The sequence below is a fragment of the Protopterus annectens genome, chromosome 14.part0 (genome assembly GCF_019279795.1).
Source record: "Protopterus annectens isolate FY-2018-M chromosome 14.part0, PAN1.0, whole genome shotgun sequence".
NCBI lineage: Eukaryota > Metazoa > Chordata > Ceratodontiformes > Protopteridae > Protopterus > Protopterus annectens.
The window spans coordinates 600,204,294-600,220,530 of record NC_056748.1 but is presented as its reverse complement, the minus strand read 5'-3'; the positions used below and the strand labels follow the sequence as shown (position 1 = coordinate 600,220,530).

Below are 16,237 nucleotides of genomic sequence, written 5' to 3'. Positions count from 1 at the left end.
GTGGAAGTATTCCCAACTGGATTTAAGTTCTTTTTTTTTTTTTGTTTGTTTTTAAACAATTTTATTGATTTTAATTAGAACAAACTTGTAAGCAGTCACATAGAATTGTATAAGATAATATAAATTACAAATTTAAGAATTAATAACATACATTTATCACATTTAAATATGAATATAAAATTAACAAAATCATATAAACTAAAGTATATACAAAGACATCCAGTATTTATACTTTAGAATACACTGTAATCCTCAGCTTGTAGCTTGTTTCACAGATGAAAAGAGGAAAGTCAATTAAATTTATGAAGGAGGTTCATTCTTTTCCAACAAATTTTGCACATTAACCCACAAATGATGTTCATATGTCTTTCTAGTTGTTCAAGAAATTGTGGTTTTTATCTGTAGATGACATACATCTTTTAATATATTAGTAAACTCACAAAATGTAGGATATTTGGAGATCCAATTTTTCGTAATGGTCTTTCTAGCCACTGCCAATATGGTCCATAGTAATGAATATTTTATTTTTCTAACACATTGTGGAACAGGCGTATTAAATACAAACAAAGATTTATTCAATATGAAATTATCTGAAAAAAGTGCTTGTAAAAATTCATTTATATTATTCCAAAAGGTGTTTAAAGTAGGACAATCAAAAACTTATGAGCCCAGTTAATATCTACACTAGAGTTACATCTATTACAAATGTTTTGTTTTTTTGTTGATTTTATCCATTAATTGTGGTGTGTAAAAAGATCTGTTTATAAATCTCCAAGTATATATTTTCCATTTCAAAGAAAAATATGTTTCCATGCTAATTGTAATACATTAGCCTTGTCTTGCTCACTTGGAAGATTATTATAAATTGAGCTATAGTAGTCCCAGTAGTTATGTGGACAGCAAAATGTTTCTCTTCTCAAAACTCTGTAAATAAAGGAGAGATTACATGAATAAGCATGTTTTTGTAATACAACTGATTGAAAAAATTGTAATACTATCTTAGTGTCACATGTATTAGATGAAATTAATTCTAATTTATTGTCAAGATATACTATGAGTGTTTGTATATCTAACCATATGGATTTATCAAGTCCATATTCCTGTATAACACGATCGACTGATTTGGTCTTGTATTCAGATGTTAATTGGAACCAAAATTTTAGTTCATTATTTTTAAATAAGGTAATCTTATTAAAATCTGAGGTTAAAAAGTCTCTTGTGTGAATGCTATGGGGAATAATAAGAAAAAACAATCTTTGTGTTTAATATGTTTATATATAAAATTCCTAAAGTTAATTATAATAGTATGTATGTAACTGGCAGCATGATTAAGATTAACACGAGTAACAAAATAATCTTTTAAAATCCATATAATAGGAGTACTTATAATTTCTAATTGATATGTTGAAGGTCTCATTATAAGCTGTATAGCTGATAATTCCCAGAAAGACTTCCATCTAGCTCCAAGCCCTCTATATTTTTATTATTCCTTATTTCATTTGCCCAAGGTTCCATAATCAGAGTAAACAATAGAGGTGAGAGAGGGAATCCTTGTTTGGTACCTTTTAAGACAGGGATTTTATTTGAAATATATGACCCTATTTTGATATATGCAAAAGTTTCTTCATATAAATGTTTTAGAAGGTTACTAAAGTTATGAGAGAAATTTAGGCACTCCAGAAGAATAAACAAATAATTCCAATTAATTGAATAAAAAGTGGCATTTATGTCAAGATTAATTAATGTTAAGTTCCTCTTTTTCCTTTGAGAGAATTCAACAATGGCTAGGGTTCATTTTATATTATCTAAAGGTACTTCTATTAGACACAAATCCTGTCTGGTCTTCATCTATTAAGAACCTTTTTAATCTTTCTGAGAATATGTTCATAAACATCTTATAATCAATATTCAGTAAGGATATTGGTCTGTAAGAAGAACAGTATTTTGGATCTTTATTTGATTTTAGTATAGGGGATATGAATGTGTATTTCCATGATGGCGGTATATTATTATTATTATTCTGGGCAACATTATATACATTGTGCAGTAGAGTAATAGCCATTTTGGGCATAATTGTATATATTTCTGGAATAATTCCATCATTTCCCAGTGCTTTATTAGGTTTAAGCTTATTGAATTGATTTTGTATGTCTGATAAAGTAATTTGCTTATCAATAACTTCTATTTGTTGTTTGTTCAGTTTATTATATATGTTTTTATTAATAAAATTTCTTATATTGTCTTCTGACTCTTTGTTGTATAAATTGATTGATTTCAAGAAAATGACATCTAAACTCTTCTAATATAGCTTGAATACTGTGTACCTCTCTTTTCTTTCTCGTAGAGTGTATTTCTTTAATATAATTATATTTATTTAATCTTTTGGTCTTATTAATATGGTTTGATAATGTTTAGGATTTACTGAATAGGCAAGAAATTTATATTTTTTCTAAAGTTATCATCTTGTGATGAAGAATAGATCTGTATTCCTCATTTAATTTGTATGGCTCATCTCTTATATTTTTAGAGGAAAGATTATCTTTATTTTTGATGTGTAATGAGTCCAGATTATCCTGTATTGTTCTTATGTCTTTATCCCAAACATTCATCTTGTTGTAATACCATTTGTTAATTTGTCCATACAAGTATGCTTTTAAAGCATCCCAAATAAATATATCTTGAGTGTCACAAGTTGAATTTATATTTATAAAGTTTTGTGTCCCTTCTTTTAAAAATGATTGAAAATCTTTAAGCTGTGTAAGATATGCCGGGATTCTTTTAATTTGAACATTAGGGGTATTATTAATATTAAGTTCAAATAGAAATGTATTATGATCAGAAATTGGGCCTGATATGATTTTACTGTTAACCAGATTATTAATTATCTGTGTATAAAGTAATATTCTATCAATTCTAGAATATGTTTTGTGTCTATTAGAATAGAAAGTGTATTGTAATTAATTATGGTCCACAAAATGATATATATCTTTAAGTAGATAGATGTCTAGGAATTTTATTAGTTGTTTAGCTTGTGGTGTAATTTTTCTTTTGTCTGAAGTGGTTGTACCTTTTGGGTCTATGATACAACTGAAGTCTCCTGTCATAATAATATGGCTCTCAGATAAGATATTATTTGATTTAAGATGTGTCTAATAGTATTAGTGCCAATACTGGGTATCCAATAATTGTTTATTAAGGTATACAATTTCTTGCCCATTTCTCCTATAGCCAAACAAAGTAAGGCTTTATTATCTTGATATGTTTTAATTATTCTGGGTAGAGGAGATGCTTTATTCCACAATATTGCTAAAACTCTTATTTTTTTGTATACTAATATAATATAACTGTATATTTATTTGCATCTAAGAATTCAATAGTATCTTTCGTTAAATGAGTTTCTTGTAAAATATTATATTAGGTTTATGAAAGGCTAGATATTTAAATAGATTACTTCTTTTATAGGGGTTGTTCAGACCGTTTATGTTAAGTGACAAGCCTTTCAACGTGGTCATGTTATATAATTATGTCTGTGATATAGTAGTAACATATCAATATCCTGCATGAAACAAGAGAATCCCCCTCCAAATATGAATTTATTCAAAATGAATATAGTGAATCTAAAATCACTGAGAAAAATATGTATTCCTTGAGTTTTGTATTCTGTACTTTTTTAAATAAGTTACACTGGATGTCAAAAAACATTTAAGAAAATGATTACATATTCTAGGTTAAAAAAGCAAAACATACCTCCCCGCCTGGAGTTATAAACTCCTAATCCCAATGACACACTGAAATCAAAACCCTAAACAATAGCAACAGAACGCAAACCTCACTAATAGTACAGATTATGTAATTTATATTGGAAACAAAACTAGAACAAAATTTCTTATAAAACAAAAAAATCAACTTTAGAATAATTCATCTGGAATGAATATATGTTCATATAAGTAATACCCTATAGATAAACGCGTGTGACCAAATAAAATACAGTATATTATTCTTATATTCAGCGATGAGTCAAACTATCTAAAGAAATATTAAAGAACTAACTAGATTAACCAACAACTTTACAACTGATATAAATAGAAGGAATTATTTATATATACAGCACTTCTACTTAGATATTATGTATCATACAATATCAAAATCAAAATTGTGCTACTCAAGTAATGACATATTTGTATAACCATTATAATCTGCAATAATATATTCATAAATCATACTGTGTTTCTTCCCTTATAGTTATAAGTTATACAAGAGGAGAAAAAAAAACTATTATACATGTATGAACCTTTCCAGTCAATTATACTCAAAATGGCATCCTTAATGACACAGACGTTGCAATTAGTTTGCCATTAGTGATACCCTTGAAAGGTACTCAATGCATCAGTGGTAAATGAAACATATCAACTACTGTTAATAACTATGCCCAGAAACATTCACTGTCAAAGTACAGACATTTCTTGTGCAGAAGCCAATTAGATTGGACAATTATGGTATTCAGCTCCTTACTACACAAATAAACAGACTATGGTGATAGAAACATCCTCTCTTGTGAAACTTAAACAAAAAACTGCAGTATGCTAAGTAGGAGCTAACTTTAAAAAAGGCAACATTTATCATAATATGAGATAGTATCAAAATAACTGGAAGAAGAAAAGAAACGAAAGAAAAGGAAAGAGAAAAAAAAGAAAGTAGTAGACTGCAATGAATGTATACATATACAGAATAAATAAATAAAATACATACATGTTTACAAGTAAAAGCTTTCACTGTTCTTTATCTTCTTTCTTCCCCTTTCCTCACCTCTCTCTCCCTTTCTCATTTTTTAGGTTGATTCTGTACTTTTCTAGCTTCTGGAAGCCAAAGATATATGAAAAGGCCCCAAATATTCCAATAATCCTGTACTCGACCATAGATTTCATTGTTCTGTAGCTTAACATGTGATTTACAGAAGAAAAACAATAACCAAACTATTTCTCGGACGTAGATGTGGTCTACACTTCCTGGAAATGATCGTCTCTTGCCAGTGACATCATCAAGCCACTTCACATTGTCAAGAATGTGAAGTAAAAGAGAAGAAATGGTTCCAAGACTAACCGAGAGATTCAGAGAGAGAGATCAGCTCGTGAAATTGCAGTACAAATAAGCAAAGTGCAGAAAATTGTCTCTAATGATAGATCGGTGGGAAACCACCAAAATACAGCAAACATACACACTTCACAAGAGTACTCACGGCTCCATGAACGCCGTAGGTCCCAAACTGTCAAACATTTACAGAAGAAATGTCTTTGCAACTGCAAAACATATACATAATGAATACTACAAAAAAAATCTTAGTTATAGCACATATGCACATCAGACATCACTAACCAGTATAGATTCCCATATGCCTTGTTATTAATTAAAAGGAGAGAGAAGAAAGAAATAACAAAAGAGATGAATCTAAACAACCTGACACATTTATATACAACATCACCTGAACAGATGTGCAGCACATATACCCCACACCATTTATATTACCTGAACAAATGTGTAACATATATACCATGCAGTTTACATTATGTAATTTCATTCAACAGGAATAATAAAACACATCCTGTGATTAATGTTACCCATCAAAGTATATGTAAGAAAGAGGAGGGAAACTGTTATAAAAGTATGTTATTTTCTATCTTATGAATATACCATGAGAATCAAAGAGGGAAAAGTGAAATGTGAAATTTGTCCACAGAAAGAGAAAGGAAAAGAAAACCATTTTTCTTACTTTAGACCGCCCCTTAAAGAATCCCAACATATTCTTACACCGTAAATAAAAGGTTATTGAATGTATAGAGATATACAAATATTAACTTTGTGGAGATATAAAGATATAAAGTATGGGAAGAAAAATAAGCAAAATCATTATGTTATGAAGCAAGTGCTATTAATAGGATTATTATAAGTTAGGTTTAAATATTTGAAATAAAAAATAAGAGATTATGTGTAACTGTAATGAAAAGAAAAATAGTAAATTATGACAGGCTGAATTAAGGCATAAATGAAGTATTATAGATAAACATCAAAAAGGAGAAGAGAAGGTCTTACCTTGAATGTATACCATAACAAAATTGTTAATAAAATAAAGTCCATAATGTTAACATAGTATATGAGTAAACTGTGTTATATTTCATTTGTTTTTTAGTCTCTTTTGTTTCTCGGTAGAGCTCTATTTTAAGAAAAGGGTTAGCCCGATCTAGTTCTTCTATTTTTTTCTAGCAAATTGTGGTTTTTAACAAAAGCCAGAGCAGAGTCAAGATCCTCAAACATCAAAGGACCCACACGGAGAAAAATCTTCAACCTTGCAGGAAACAAGAGACGAGTCTTAATCTGAACCTTTTTCAGTTATTTAATCAAAGGTAAAAAAACTTTTCTCTTGGCAATTACCATTGTTGCATAGTTATTGTCAAAACGAATGATAGAGTCATTATATTTTAAAGGAGATTTCGACCAGGCAGTTTTTAAAATTAGATCTTTATCAGATGAAGAGAGAATTTTTACTATGACTGATCTTGGTTGTTTCCTATTAGTACTGCTTACTGATGTAAGTGACCAGGGGATCTCTCTATTCCAAACGACATAGCCTCAGGTAAATCCAGAACTTTTGTTAACCAAGCTTGACATGTTATTTCCCTCTTTGTTTTCCTGAATTCCGAAGATCCTAATATTATTCCGACGTGATCTGTTCTCTAAATCATTCAGTTTATGTTGTAATGAGGTGTTTTGCTTAAGAAAAAAATTCTGTGTTATTTTCATTTTCTAGTAATCTGCCGTCAACGTCTGTTAGAGATTCTTCAATACTTGTTATTTGGATTTTTTGCTGTTTTAAATCTTCATGAAGCAGATCCATCTGCTTTAGTAGCTTTTTCTTTAAAATTATCAATTTTAAAGTCAATCTTGTCAATCTTTGTGGTGAGGTCTTGAATATTAGTTATTACAGTTTATAGTTCTTTTTTTAAACTGGAATCCTGACTACTTGTCTTACTGAAGCTCATGATTAAATTTTTCCAGATGAGATAAAGTTATTCTGATGAAATTTTGACTGGAAAATATGTCCACTTTCGATTTTTAACTATATATTCCTGCAGAGTTTGTTAAATACTATCAAGTTATGGAGAAAAAAAACTAATTTTCATTAATAGGAGACAAAATTCCAGTGAAGATATATTTTCTTTATTGGAGCTTGTGAAATCTGCTGCTATACAGTGTCCATGCTGGCCACGCCCCCCTGGATTTAGGTTCTGAGAAACTTCCTCATTATTCTGTCCACAAATGCTTTGGACAGGCTCCTGGTAGACCTGACCAACGAAGAGGTAGATGGAGGACTAGAAACTCTATGGGGTATTTCTTGCAAAAACAGAGTGTAGCTTTGATGAAATCAGCTCTGGAGAGAACCTAGGCAGTCTATGGGGAAAAGACTTAGCAGAAGAGAGTGTTACATCTGAAGTGGATGGATCCGAAGCCTTGGGCATTTTGGACAGCGGAGATGAAGCTGGAGCCAGTGAAGACAACAGTCAGGGGAAATGCTTCCTCAACTCTCCCTGGGCTTTCCTTTGAAATTCTCTTTTTTCTCCCCTTGAGATTTTTTCACTGTTTGCTCGAGACACTTAAGAACTAACTTGTTCCTGTGCTCAACCTAGGCTCTGTGCTTGGAAGTGGAACAATCTCCACTTAACCTCAAGATGTGTGGCCCCAAGATAATACATGCAGTAGACACCAGAGTTAGGTATTTTATGCCCACAGAAAGAGCATTTTTTAAATCCAATAGGATTATCAGACATAATACATGCAATAAGAAAAACCCAAAGTAGAAAGTTAATAATACTGGAATAAAGAAGGCAAAATACCACCAATGGTAATAAAAGGGTTACCAAAGATCTGGGATAAGAAATACCTACAATGGTAAAAAGAACTACTAGAAAACTAGTTTAAAAGGAAAAAAAGGAGAAGGCACAAGGCCTAGAGTGAAACAACAGTACTAACAACTGCCAGAAAAATTCAAATAATTATATATATATATATATATATATATATATATATATATATATATATATATATATACATATATATATATATATATATATATATATATATACACACACATACATACATATTAAACAGGGAAGGAGGAAGAAAAAGTCAGACCTGAAAAAGGAAGAGGTACTAATACCACAAAATAGAATTTGGTTCTCCCATACCTGAACCAAACAATGGTACAGCCCTGGAGGAATTGTCTGACCCTCGTGTCATGCACAGTTGTGGTACTTCCACCACACCAGGGCACCTGGAGGCAAAAAGAAGGTGACTGGTCCAACAACCTGCCCAAGGCTACTGCAGAGTCACAAACTGTAAGCTGAAGCATATTTCTTGATACACTGTTATATCTTTTTTAAGTGCACAAGGGGCAAACGGTGAAGAAGGGTGGACCACATCTAAGTCCATCAACTCAGGGGACAAAATTCTAGCCAAATCAATACCAAAATACCACTATTCTCCTCTAAATAGCAATTTGAAGTCTATTTCTCCAGAGATACTATTTTGAACACTGCACTAAATACAAAGACAGTCAGTTCAGTAACCCAGAACAAAGCACAGAATACATGAACAAAAAGTCTCCCAATTTTTGCAAAAAAATAAATAAATAAAAAATGCTAGCTTCTGCTCCAAATGATTAGAAATGGCATAAACCAGTTTTAGACAAGATATAAAGCACAAACTTATGAAAAAAATCTTGTCAAAAATGTTTAACATACAAAATAGTGCCAAAATCTCAATTTACATTAAAACATTGTTTAAAACTCTGCAATCTTGCTCATTCACCTTCCATAATAATAACATCAAAGAAAAACATGCAAAATCCATCAAGTTTTCCTGTCAAAACTTCCAAATGAAGCTTTTAATCAACAGAGACAAAACGTGCAATTAACTCACAGTTCTGGAAGCACTTGGTAATGACAGAAACTGGACTAAAACTGCCTTAGTACAGAAAACTCAATACAACATTCACAAATGCCTGTGAAGACATATACATAAAAATTCTGGTGTAAAATCTTTTTCCTTTATGTTGTGCGGAAACTTGTTCTATAACCTGTACTTGCAACTTGTGAAGGAGTACCAGAGATTACAGATGTTTCTGGTCTAGCGGGTGCAAGGTGATTTCCCTGAAGGAGGGAGGATTTTCTGTCCACTGCCAAGAGAATTCTCACTGAATTTCTCAGCACCCACTTGTATGAGACTATCTGTTCCTGCTGGGTTGAACAAATGCTTGGGAAAAGGGGAAAGGGAAGGAGACACAGGAGGAAGGAATGGAATGCCCAGAGTTTTGGTACAGTCATTCCTTAGCAGGGGAATGAACTTTTGTTTTGGGGGGAAAGGAATCCATTTTATTTCGTTTGGAAGCATTATCCTCCTTTCATTTCCTCTTGGTACCCCAACTCTTGTCAGGCTGGGATTTTTGTTTGCCCTGCAATTTAAAGGTGGATGCCTTGTTAGAAGAGAACATTAAAATATGGAACATTCTATATACCCTATGCATTAATTTACCTCTATTATTCCACTGTGTGAGGACTTGGGTAGAAGCAGGACCAAACACAAATTTAAAATTAAAGGAACATTCAAAATCCCATTTTTTTAATTCTCAGAACTACTCTGGTTATGTAACCAAGAATACCTTCTCAATAGAGCAGAAGTTACATTTCTAGAAACTGTGTCTGCACCTTCCAAGACACTCCCCAAAGCATGTTTCACAACCAGAGTCACATTAGAAACAATGTCATTCCTATAGCAATTATGTTCTGCAGGCAAAGATACAGCAAAGTCATCTAAACTGTAAGCACACTACAAAATACATTTCCACGTGAAGGCCTGATAATTTAAAATTCTAAAGAATAAATTACGAGACTAAGCCAACTTTCTTCCCTGAGATTCTAACCACTTACTAGCTTTATCTGGTGGTGTAGAGTTAAAAGAAGATAAAGCTCTGTTGTTAGAACTGGCAGCTGGAAAAACCACAGCTGGGTCTGCTGACAAAGGAGCAGAAAGAGCTGTAAGATGAGAGTACACCTTGTATTTCCTCAGAACCTTTTTAGGAAATGGTTCACTAGCCGAAGGAGGTTTACATGCAGTTTTATAAACATCTTCTAAAGCCAGCAACAGAGGAGGAACAGTCAAAAATTTGGAATCTCATCCTCGATAAGGTCATAAATTTTGCCAGTGACTGGTGTAGCACCAGATTGCTTCCACTCATGTACTTCTCTAAACATAGCTAGCATCTGTGGAATGGTGAACACTTGCCTTGGTTTTTGAATTTGACTGGATGGACTCAGATTGTTCACTACTCTCTGCATAAGAGCCCCATCAAAATCTGTGTGCTAGACTGTTATCTAGAGAAGACAGTCACATAGTTGTTCTCAGCAGCAGCAAAGTCTCTGAGGTTATCTGACTGTAAAACAGTCTTAGCTAAGGAAGACACATCAGCCCCATACATGGTAATAACCCAACTGTCTGTCATGTGTTGAAGCTTCTGTTTCTTATTACTATGAACTCCAAAAATATCTGGGGACAGAGTTATGCATGGCAAGGGGTCTCATACCCCAGACATCTCCTGCACCTAAAGAATTTGCTTTTCCCATACCCAAACCAAGTAATGGAACAGGCCTGGAGGATGTGTCTGACTCTCATACCACATAAGGCTGTGGGCTTGCACCAGAGGGTGACAAAGAAAAGTATAAGTGGTCTGCAGTCCGGCTTAAGACAAAAACATACTCAAAAACTATAGGCTACTGCATGTTTTTGTTGATTTTTTCCTTTCTAGTTGCAACTGGATTTGATTGGGGGGGGCATATCAAAATCCATCAAATCACAGAAAGAAACACCAACCAGAATAATATATTGATGCTATTAAGGGCTGACTAAGGGAGTAATAATAAAAAATATAAACTTTGTTCCCGCACAGCAAATAGAGCTAAACTGCATAAAATATAGCACAATAAGTTTAAATTGCACTAATCCTTATTCTACAATCAGCATAGTGTTGTAAACAACAGCACACATAGTCACAACACCAAGTCCAAATAGTGACAAAAAATGAAATATATGCCCTTAAATCAAACAGAAACCTTTTAAAACAGCATACATAAGCATATTTACTTAAAATGCAAAGAAACTAATTGATTGTAAAATTGCAATTAAGTTATAAAAACAGCTATAGCGGTGTTAAATCAGAAGTAAATATAAAAAATGAAGAAAAAAGTGAAAAAATGTTTTCCTGTCAGAACTTCAAAATGAAGCAGATAAACCACAGAAACAACAGGTTTCTTGGTACACTGCTCTACATGCACGAGGGAGTCCCTAGAGTTCAGCTGACACCACAGAACTTTGTTTTTTCAGTACAAGTCATAAAATACTTTAGAAAAGCCCTCAGCTGCATAAAAGCATATTAAGCAAGCAAACAACACAATAAGAAGTTAGTAATCCCAAAAGAATTAACAGTAGTAAATTGCAAGAATACTAAAACAAGTTAATACACACAAATATTATATATCTACATAGATTATGTATCTGTATACACACACACACACACACACACACACACACATATATATATATATACACACACACACAAACATATATATATATATATATATATATATATATATGTGTGTGTGTGTGTGTGTGTGTGTGTATATGGAGATATATACACATATATTTTAAATAAAACAGAAAGAAGTCAAAAGTATATGATAATAAACAGGAAGAGAAGTTCCCAAAGAGATGGGATCTTAGATCTGAGGGATCTTAGATCTCAGTCTGGAATCTACCAATGCATGCTACTAAGAAGATTCAACTGTGTGAAACTTGCAGCTAGCACTAAAAGACTGAAAACTGGCTTTCTGTGAAAGGAGTTAGGCCTCCACTGATGGAAGGAGCCTAGCCGATCTCCTGTTACAGAGAGTCAGGGGAGGGGATTCTGAGCGCTAGAAAGCTGCTAGTGTGATCTTGTGGGTTTGAGGGTTTGTGCAGGCACAGAACCCACATGCGAGTCAGGCAGTGTGAATGATGGACAATGTTATATTTCTTTTTCTTGTGAACTTCTCTATTAGATAAAATATCAGGGGCAGAGTATTCTGTCTGCCAGGTGGTCTCTTACCCCAGACTACTCCTGTACTTAAAGGGCTTGGTTCTCCCATACCTGCACTAGGTACTGCAACATCCCCAGAGGATGCGTCTAAACCCCCTTCCCTACTGTCTGGTAAAGCTATAATAGGGGGGAAAGGGGCAAAAGGTAAGTAGTTCAATGGCTGAGCAGTAGCCTTGACAGAATCAATAAACGTAGGCAGAGGAATATTTTTATTTTGTTTTTTTGATTTTCTATTTAACTGCAACTGGATTTGATGGGGGGATACCAGAGTCAGGATCCATCAAGTCAGGGGCGAGAACATCAACCAGAATAATAAACTGACAGTACTGGCTAATGTATCACAATGACCAATTTTCTAACAATAAGTATGTCCCCACACAACTAATCTCTGCCAAACTGTGCTATTATCACAAAAACAATTTGAAATGTATTCAGAATTCTTTGACAACTGACAAAAGTTAAATAATTTCCAGTAAAGAAAGTCCAAACACCAAAGCAACCGATGCACCGAATCAGTGTTAAAAATGAGCTCCACACTTTAACCATGTTAAAATGCCTTAAAAAATATGTTTAGTAACAATTTAAAATATATTTTCTTGTCAAAGAGAGCAAAAATTTCCACAGTATATTAAAATAACTTAATTTGCAGTAAAACTGGCATCTGGTGTTAAAAACACACAGTGCATAGTAAACAATGTAAAAATGCTGAAAAAATACAAGTTTTCTGATATTTTCCTGTCAAAAGATGAAAACAACGCAGAGTAACAAAAGTAAAGACAGGTGCAATTAATTTATGATTCTGACTGCATGAGACGCCGTCTAGTGTCTCTATAGTGTTAACAGCACACATACACACTGCATTTTCTGAGACAAATACTGAAAGTTTCCTCAGAAACAGTAAAATAAGCATTTGTCTAAGACAGGAGTCTGCAACCTGTGGCTCTGGAGCCACATGAGGCTTTTTCACCCTTCTGCAGTGGCTCCCTGTAGCTTTGAAAAATAATGGTCACTGCCACACGACATACACACACACACACACACACACACACACACACACACACACACACACACACACACACACACACACACACACACACACACACACACACAGCTATCGAGCAATAGATTTTAAATATTGCTCTTGCAAAGTTAATAGCTTGCTAGAATAACATGGTTTATTTTACCATGCATTCCACACACACTAAGAGCGATTGAGCAATTCCATGGCAGCATCAGCATCTCCTGAAAGGTTTCTGTACCTCTCCACCATACCTTTGAACTCTTACCACAAGTAATCTGGACAGAACAACATAAAATGGGGGAACAAAGGAAGAAAAATAGGGAGACATTTTAAATATTGCTCTTGTAAACTTAGAAACTTGCTCGAATAACACTTTTTCTGTTAACATGCATTTCACATACACACACACAGTTACCTTTCAACTGTACAGATTTTTGCAGAATGTCCTCATTTTTGTCTCATACTTTTGGTCTATTTCTCATAAAATTATGGTTTTCTGGCAAACCACTGGCAAATTATTTAGGGCTTAAGTCAGAAAATATAGACAGGCATTTGAGTTTCAGACTTCATACCCTTCAGAAAATTCATGCCAATACAAAATCTATCAACTTTCTTAGTTTGTAAGAGCAATATTTAAAAAGCATCCCTATTTTTGGGCCTTTGTCTTCCCATTGTTTATGACTTTGTCCATATTTCTTGCTCTAAGAGGATGAAAGGTATGACATACATACACACACACACACACACACACACACACACACACACACACACACACACACACACAGTGATCAAGTGATCCCAATAAAAATCTCAACAAAAGAACAAAAATAGAGATGGATTTTAAATATTGTTCTTATAAACTTAGTTCTTTTATATACAGTATAATAACTATATATAAAACTTAATATGCTGTGTTATCTTCATTTTATGGGTCAGATATATTTTGTGGCTCCAGATGAATTTTATTTGGTGGGAAAAGGGCTAAAATGGCTCTTTTGATAGTGAAAGTTGCAAACCCCTGGTCTGAGACAAAGTCAAATAAATACAGCTACAAGCAGAAATACCAACAGGAATTACTGTAAACAGTGACAGAAATAAAATATTAAAAATAAATATACATTTTTAAATAAATATAAAAAATAGAAGGATAGTAATAAATCTAATAATAAAATGAGAGAAAGGGGATTCACCAAATGGGTTTATATGAGCAGTAAGCCAGCAAAGTCAGCACCGGATCCTGTGACGAGTTAAAGAAATTGCTTCTTTGAATGGCAGAAAAGATTGAATACTCACTTCCGGTTATAGTTGAAGGATTTCCTCTCAGGATACTCTTGGCGAATTAGTTGTCACAGGAAGAGAGACAGGGAGGGGAATCTGAACTTCTGAAAGCTGGCCAATACTTGGTTACCTCAGCAAATAAACCAAAATGCCACTGAGGCAGTGGGAATGATGAACATCCTCGTTACTATTTGTCAGCTTTAATATTATGAAATAACAAAAAATGCATACTTTTTCCAATAATGACTAGGCTTACCCTTGCTGTCTTATCCCTTGAACCACTCAAGATGACACCTCCAAGGCAGTCAATGCAGTTCACTTCCTGCTCATGAGCGGAAAACTCAATCTTGAAATTACTAAGTTTTTGGTGAAGAATAATCTTGCCATCTCTGTAGAAGAGAAAAGAGAAATATTAAGTAAAAACTTAGCTGTAACACTATTTCTTCAACAGCAGTTCCCTAAATGCAGCACAGACTTAAAAGTTTTGGAAAACCAGAATTAGTTACAAAAAGATCTGGGGGTCTGAAGGTTACCTGATGGTTGTAAGCAGGGAGGCAAATCCATCAACTCCAAGATCGCATTACAGTGTAGTAAAGGGAAATCTTCCCTTTCCACACTGTACTGCATTGTAGTGCAGTCTCTGAATTAGTATATTTAAAGAGCAGGGGGTGTGGGGGTGCAGGGGGACTTGCCCCCCTGCTTACAACCATCAGGTAAGTGTTTTCTTTTTTTCTTAACGTTTTTGAAGTTTTACAACTTCAAACATATGGGTTTGACCATATGACATTCAAAGTTGTAAAACTTCGATAACTTAATATAGACCCGAAGATTTCAAATGTAATCTAAGAAAAAGAAGAAAAGTAGGAAGTGATGTTAGGAAGGTATATTAAATAATAAAATGTGGCAAGTTATATAAATGGGATGAGAATCTTTGGACTTACAAAAGAAATCAGACAAAAACAGAAAATGATTACTTTGCATATCTAACAACCTAAAAGTAGAAAAGGGAAGAATAAAGGAAGCAGAATTTTCAGATCATTTAGCTATATGGGTAGAAGTGCAAGAAAAGGAGGAATAGATAAGATTAGGTAAAGGCATTAAGAGACTTAATGAAAAAGACTTAGGTAAGGAAGACAGAAAAGAGATTGACCAGTTAGGGAAAGATCATGTGAATATAAGAAGTTTTTTTATTGAAAACTCAATAAATTGGTAGATATGTTTTAAAGAAAAATATAAGAAGCATTTTCTGGAATATCAAGTAATGAGAAAGAGGAAAGAAAAATTAAAATATAAGCAAATGAGTCAGGAGGTATTTAAAGAAGTAATAGAAAAAAAAAACAAAAAAAAGATAAGCACCTATGAAAAGGAGAAAAAGTTATACGAGATGAATCAGTACATGATTAAAAATGTTATATAAGCAATGATATTTTTACAAGGGAGGAAGGAAGAGGTTGCACCATATTTAAATAAGATTGTAATAGAAAATGAGAGAATAGTAAAGAAATGTAATAATAATGAAAAAAACAGTGAATACACAAGAAAAATATTTGAAGAAAAAATAAAGTATGTAGAAAATGCATTTAAAAGGGGATACAGAAGAAATGGAAAATTAAAAAAAAATAAAGAAAAGGGATAATGGGAATATGGAATAGAATATAAGTGTAGGTGAACTTAATGCTATTTTATAGGAATTAAATATGGAAAAGAATGAAGATGAATGGATGGTATTGAATATTATATATATTATAATTTGGAAGAAT

General features: G+C 33.1%; 1 protein-coding gene across 2 annotated transcripts in view; it reads right to left on the bottom strand.

The window, feature by feature from the left end:
• The window catches only part of FBXW4 (F-box and WD repeat domain containing 4), a 2,126,835-nt gene that overhangs the window by 1,780,989 nt on the left and 329,609 nt on the right, over positions 1–16,237 (bottom strand). For both annotated transcript variants that reach the window (XM_044056341.1, XM_044056343.1), the window contains one exon: positions 14,734–14,866. In XM_044056341.1, the coding sequence (XP_043912276.1) occupies positions 14,734–14,866 (133 nt within the window). The remainder of the gene's footprint in view (positions 1–14,733; positions 14,867–16,237) is intronic.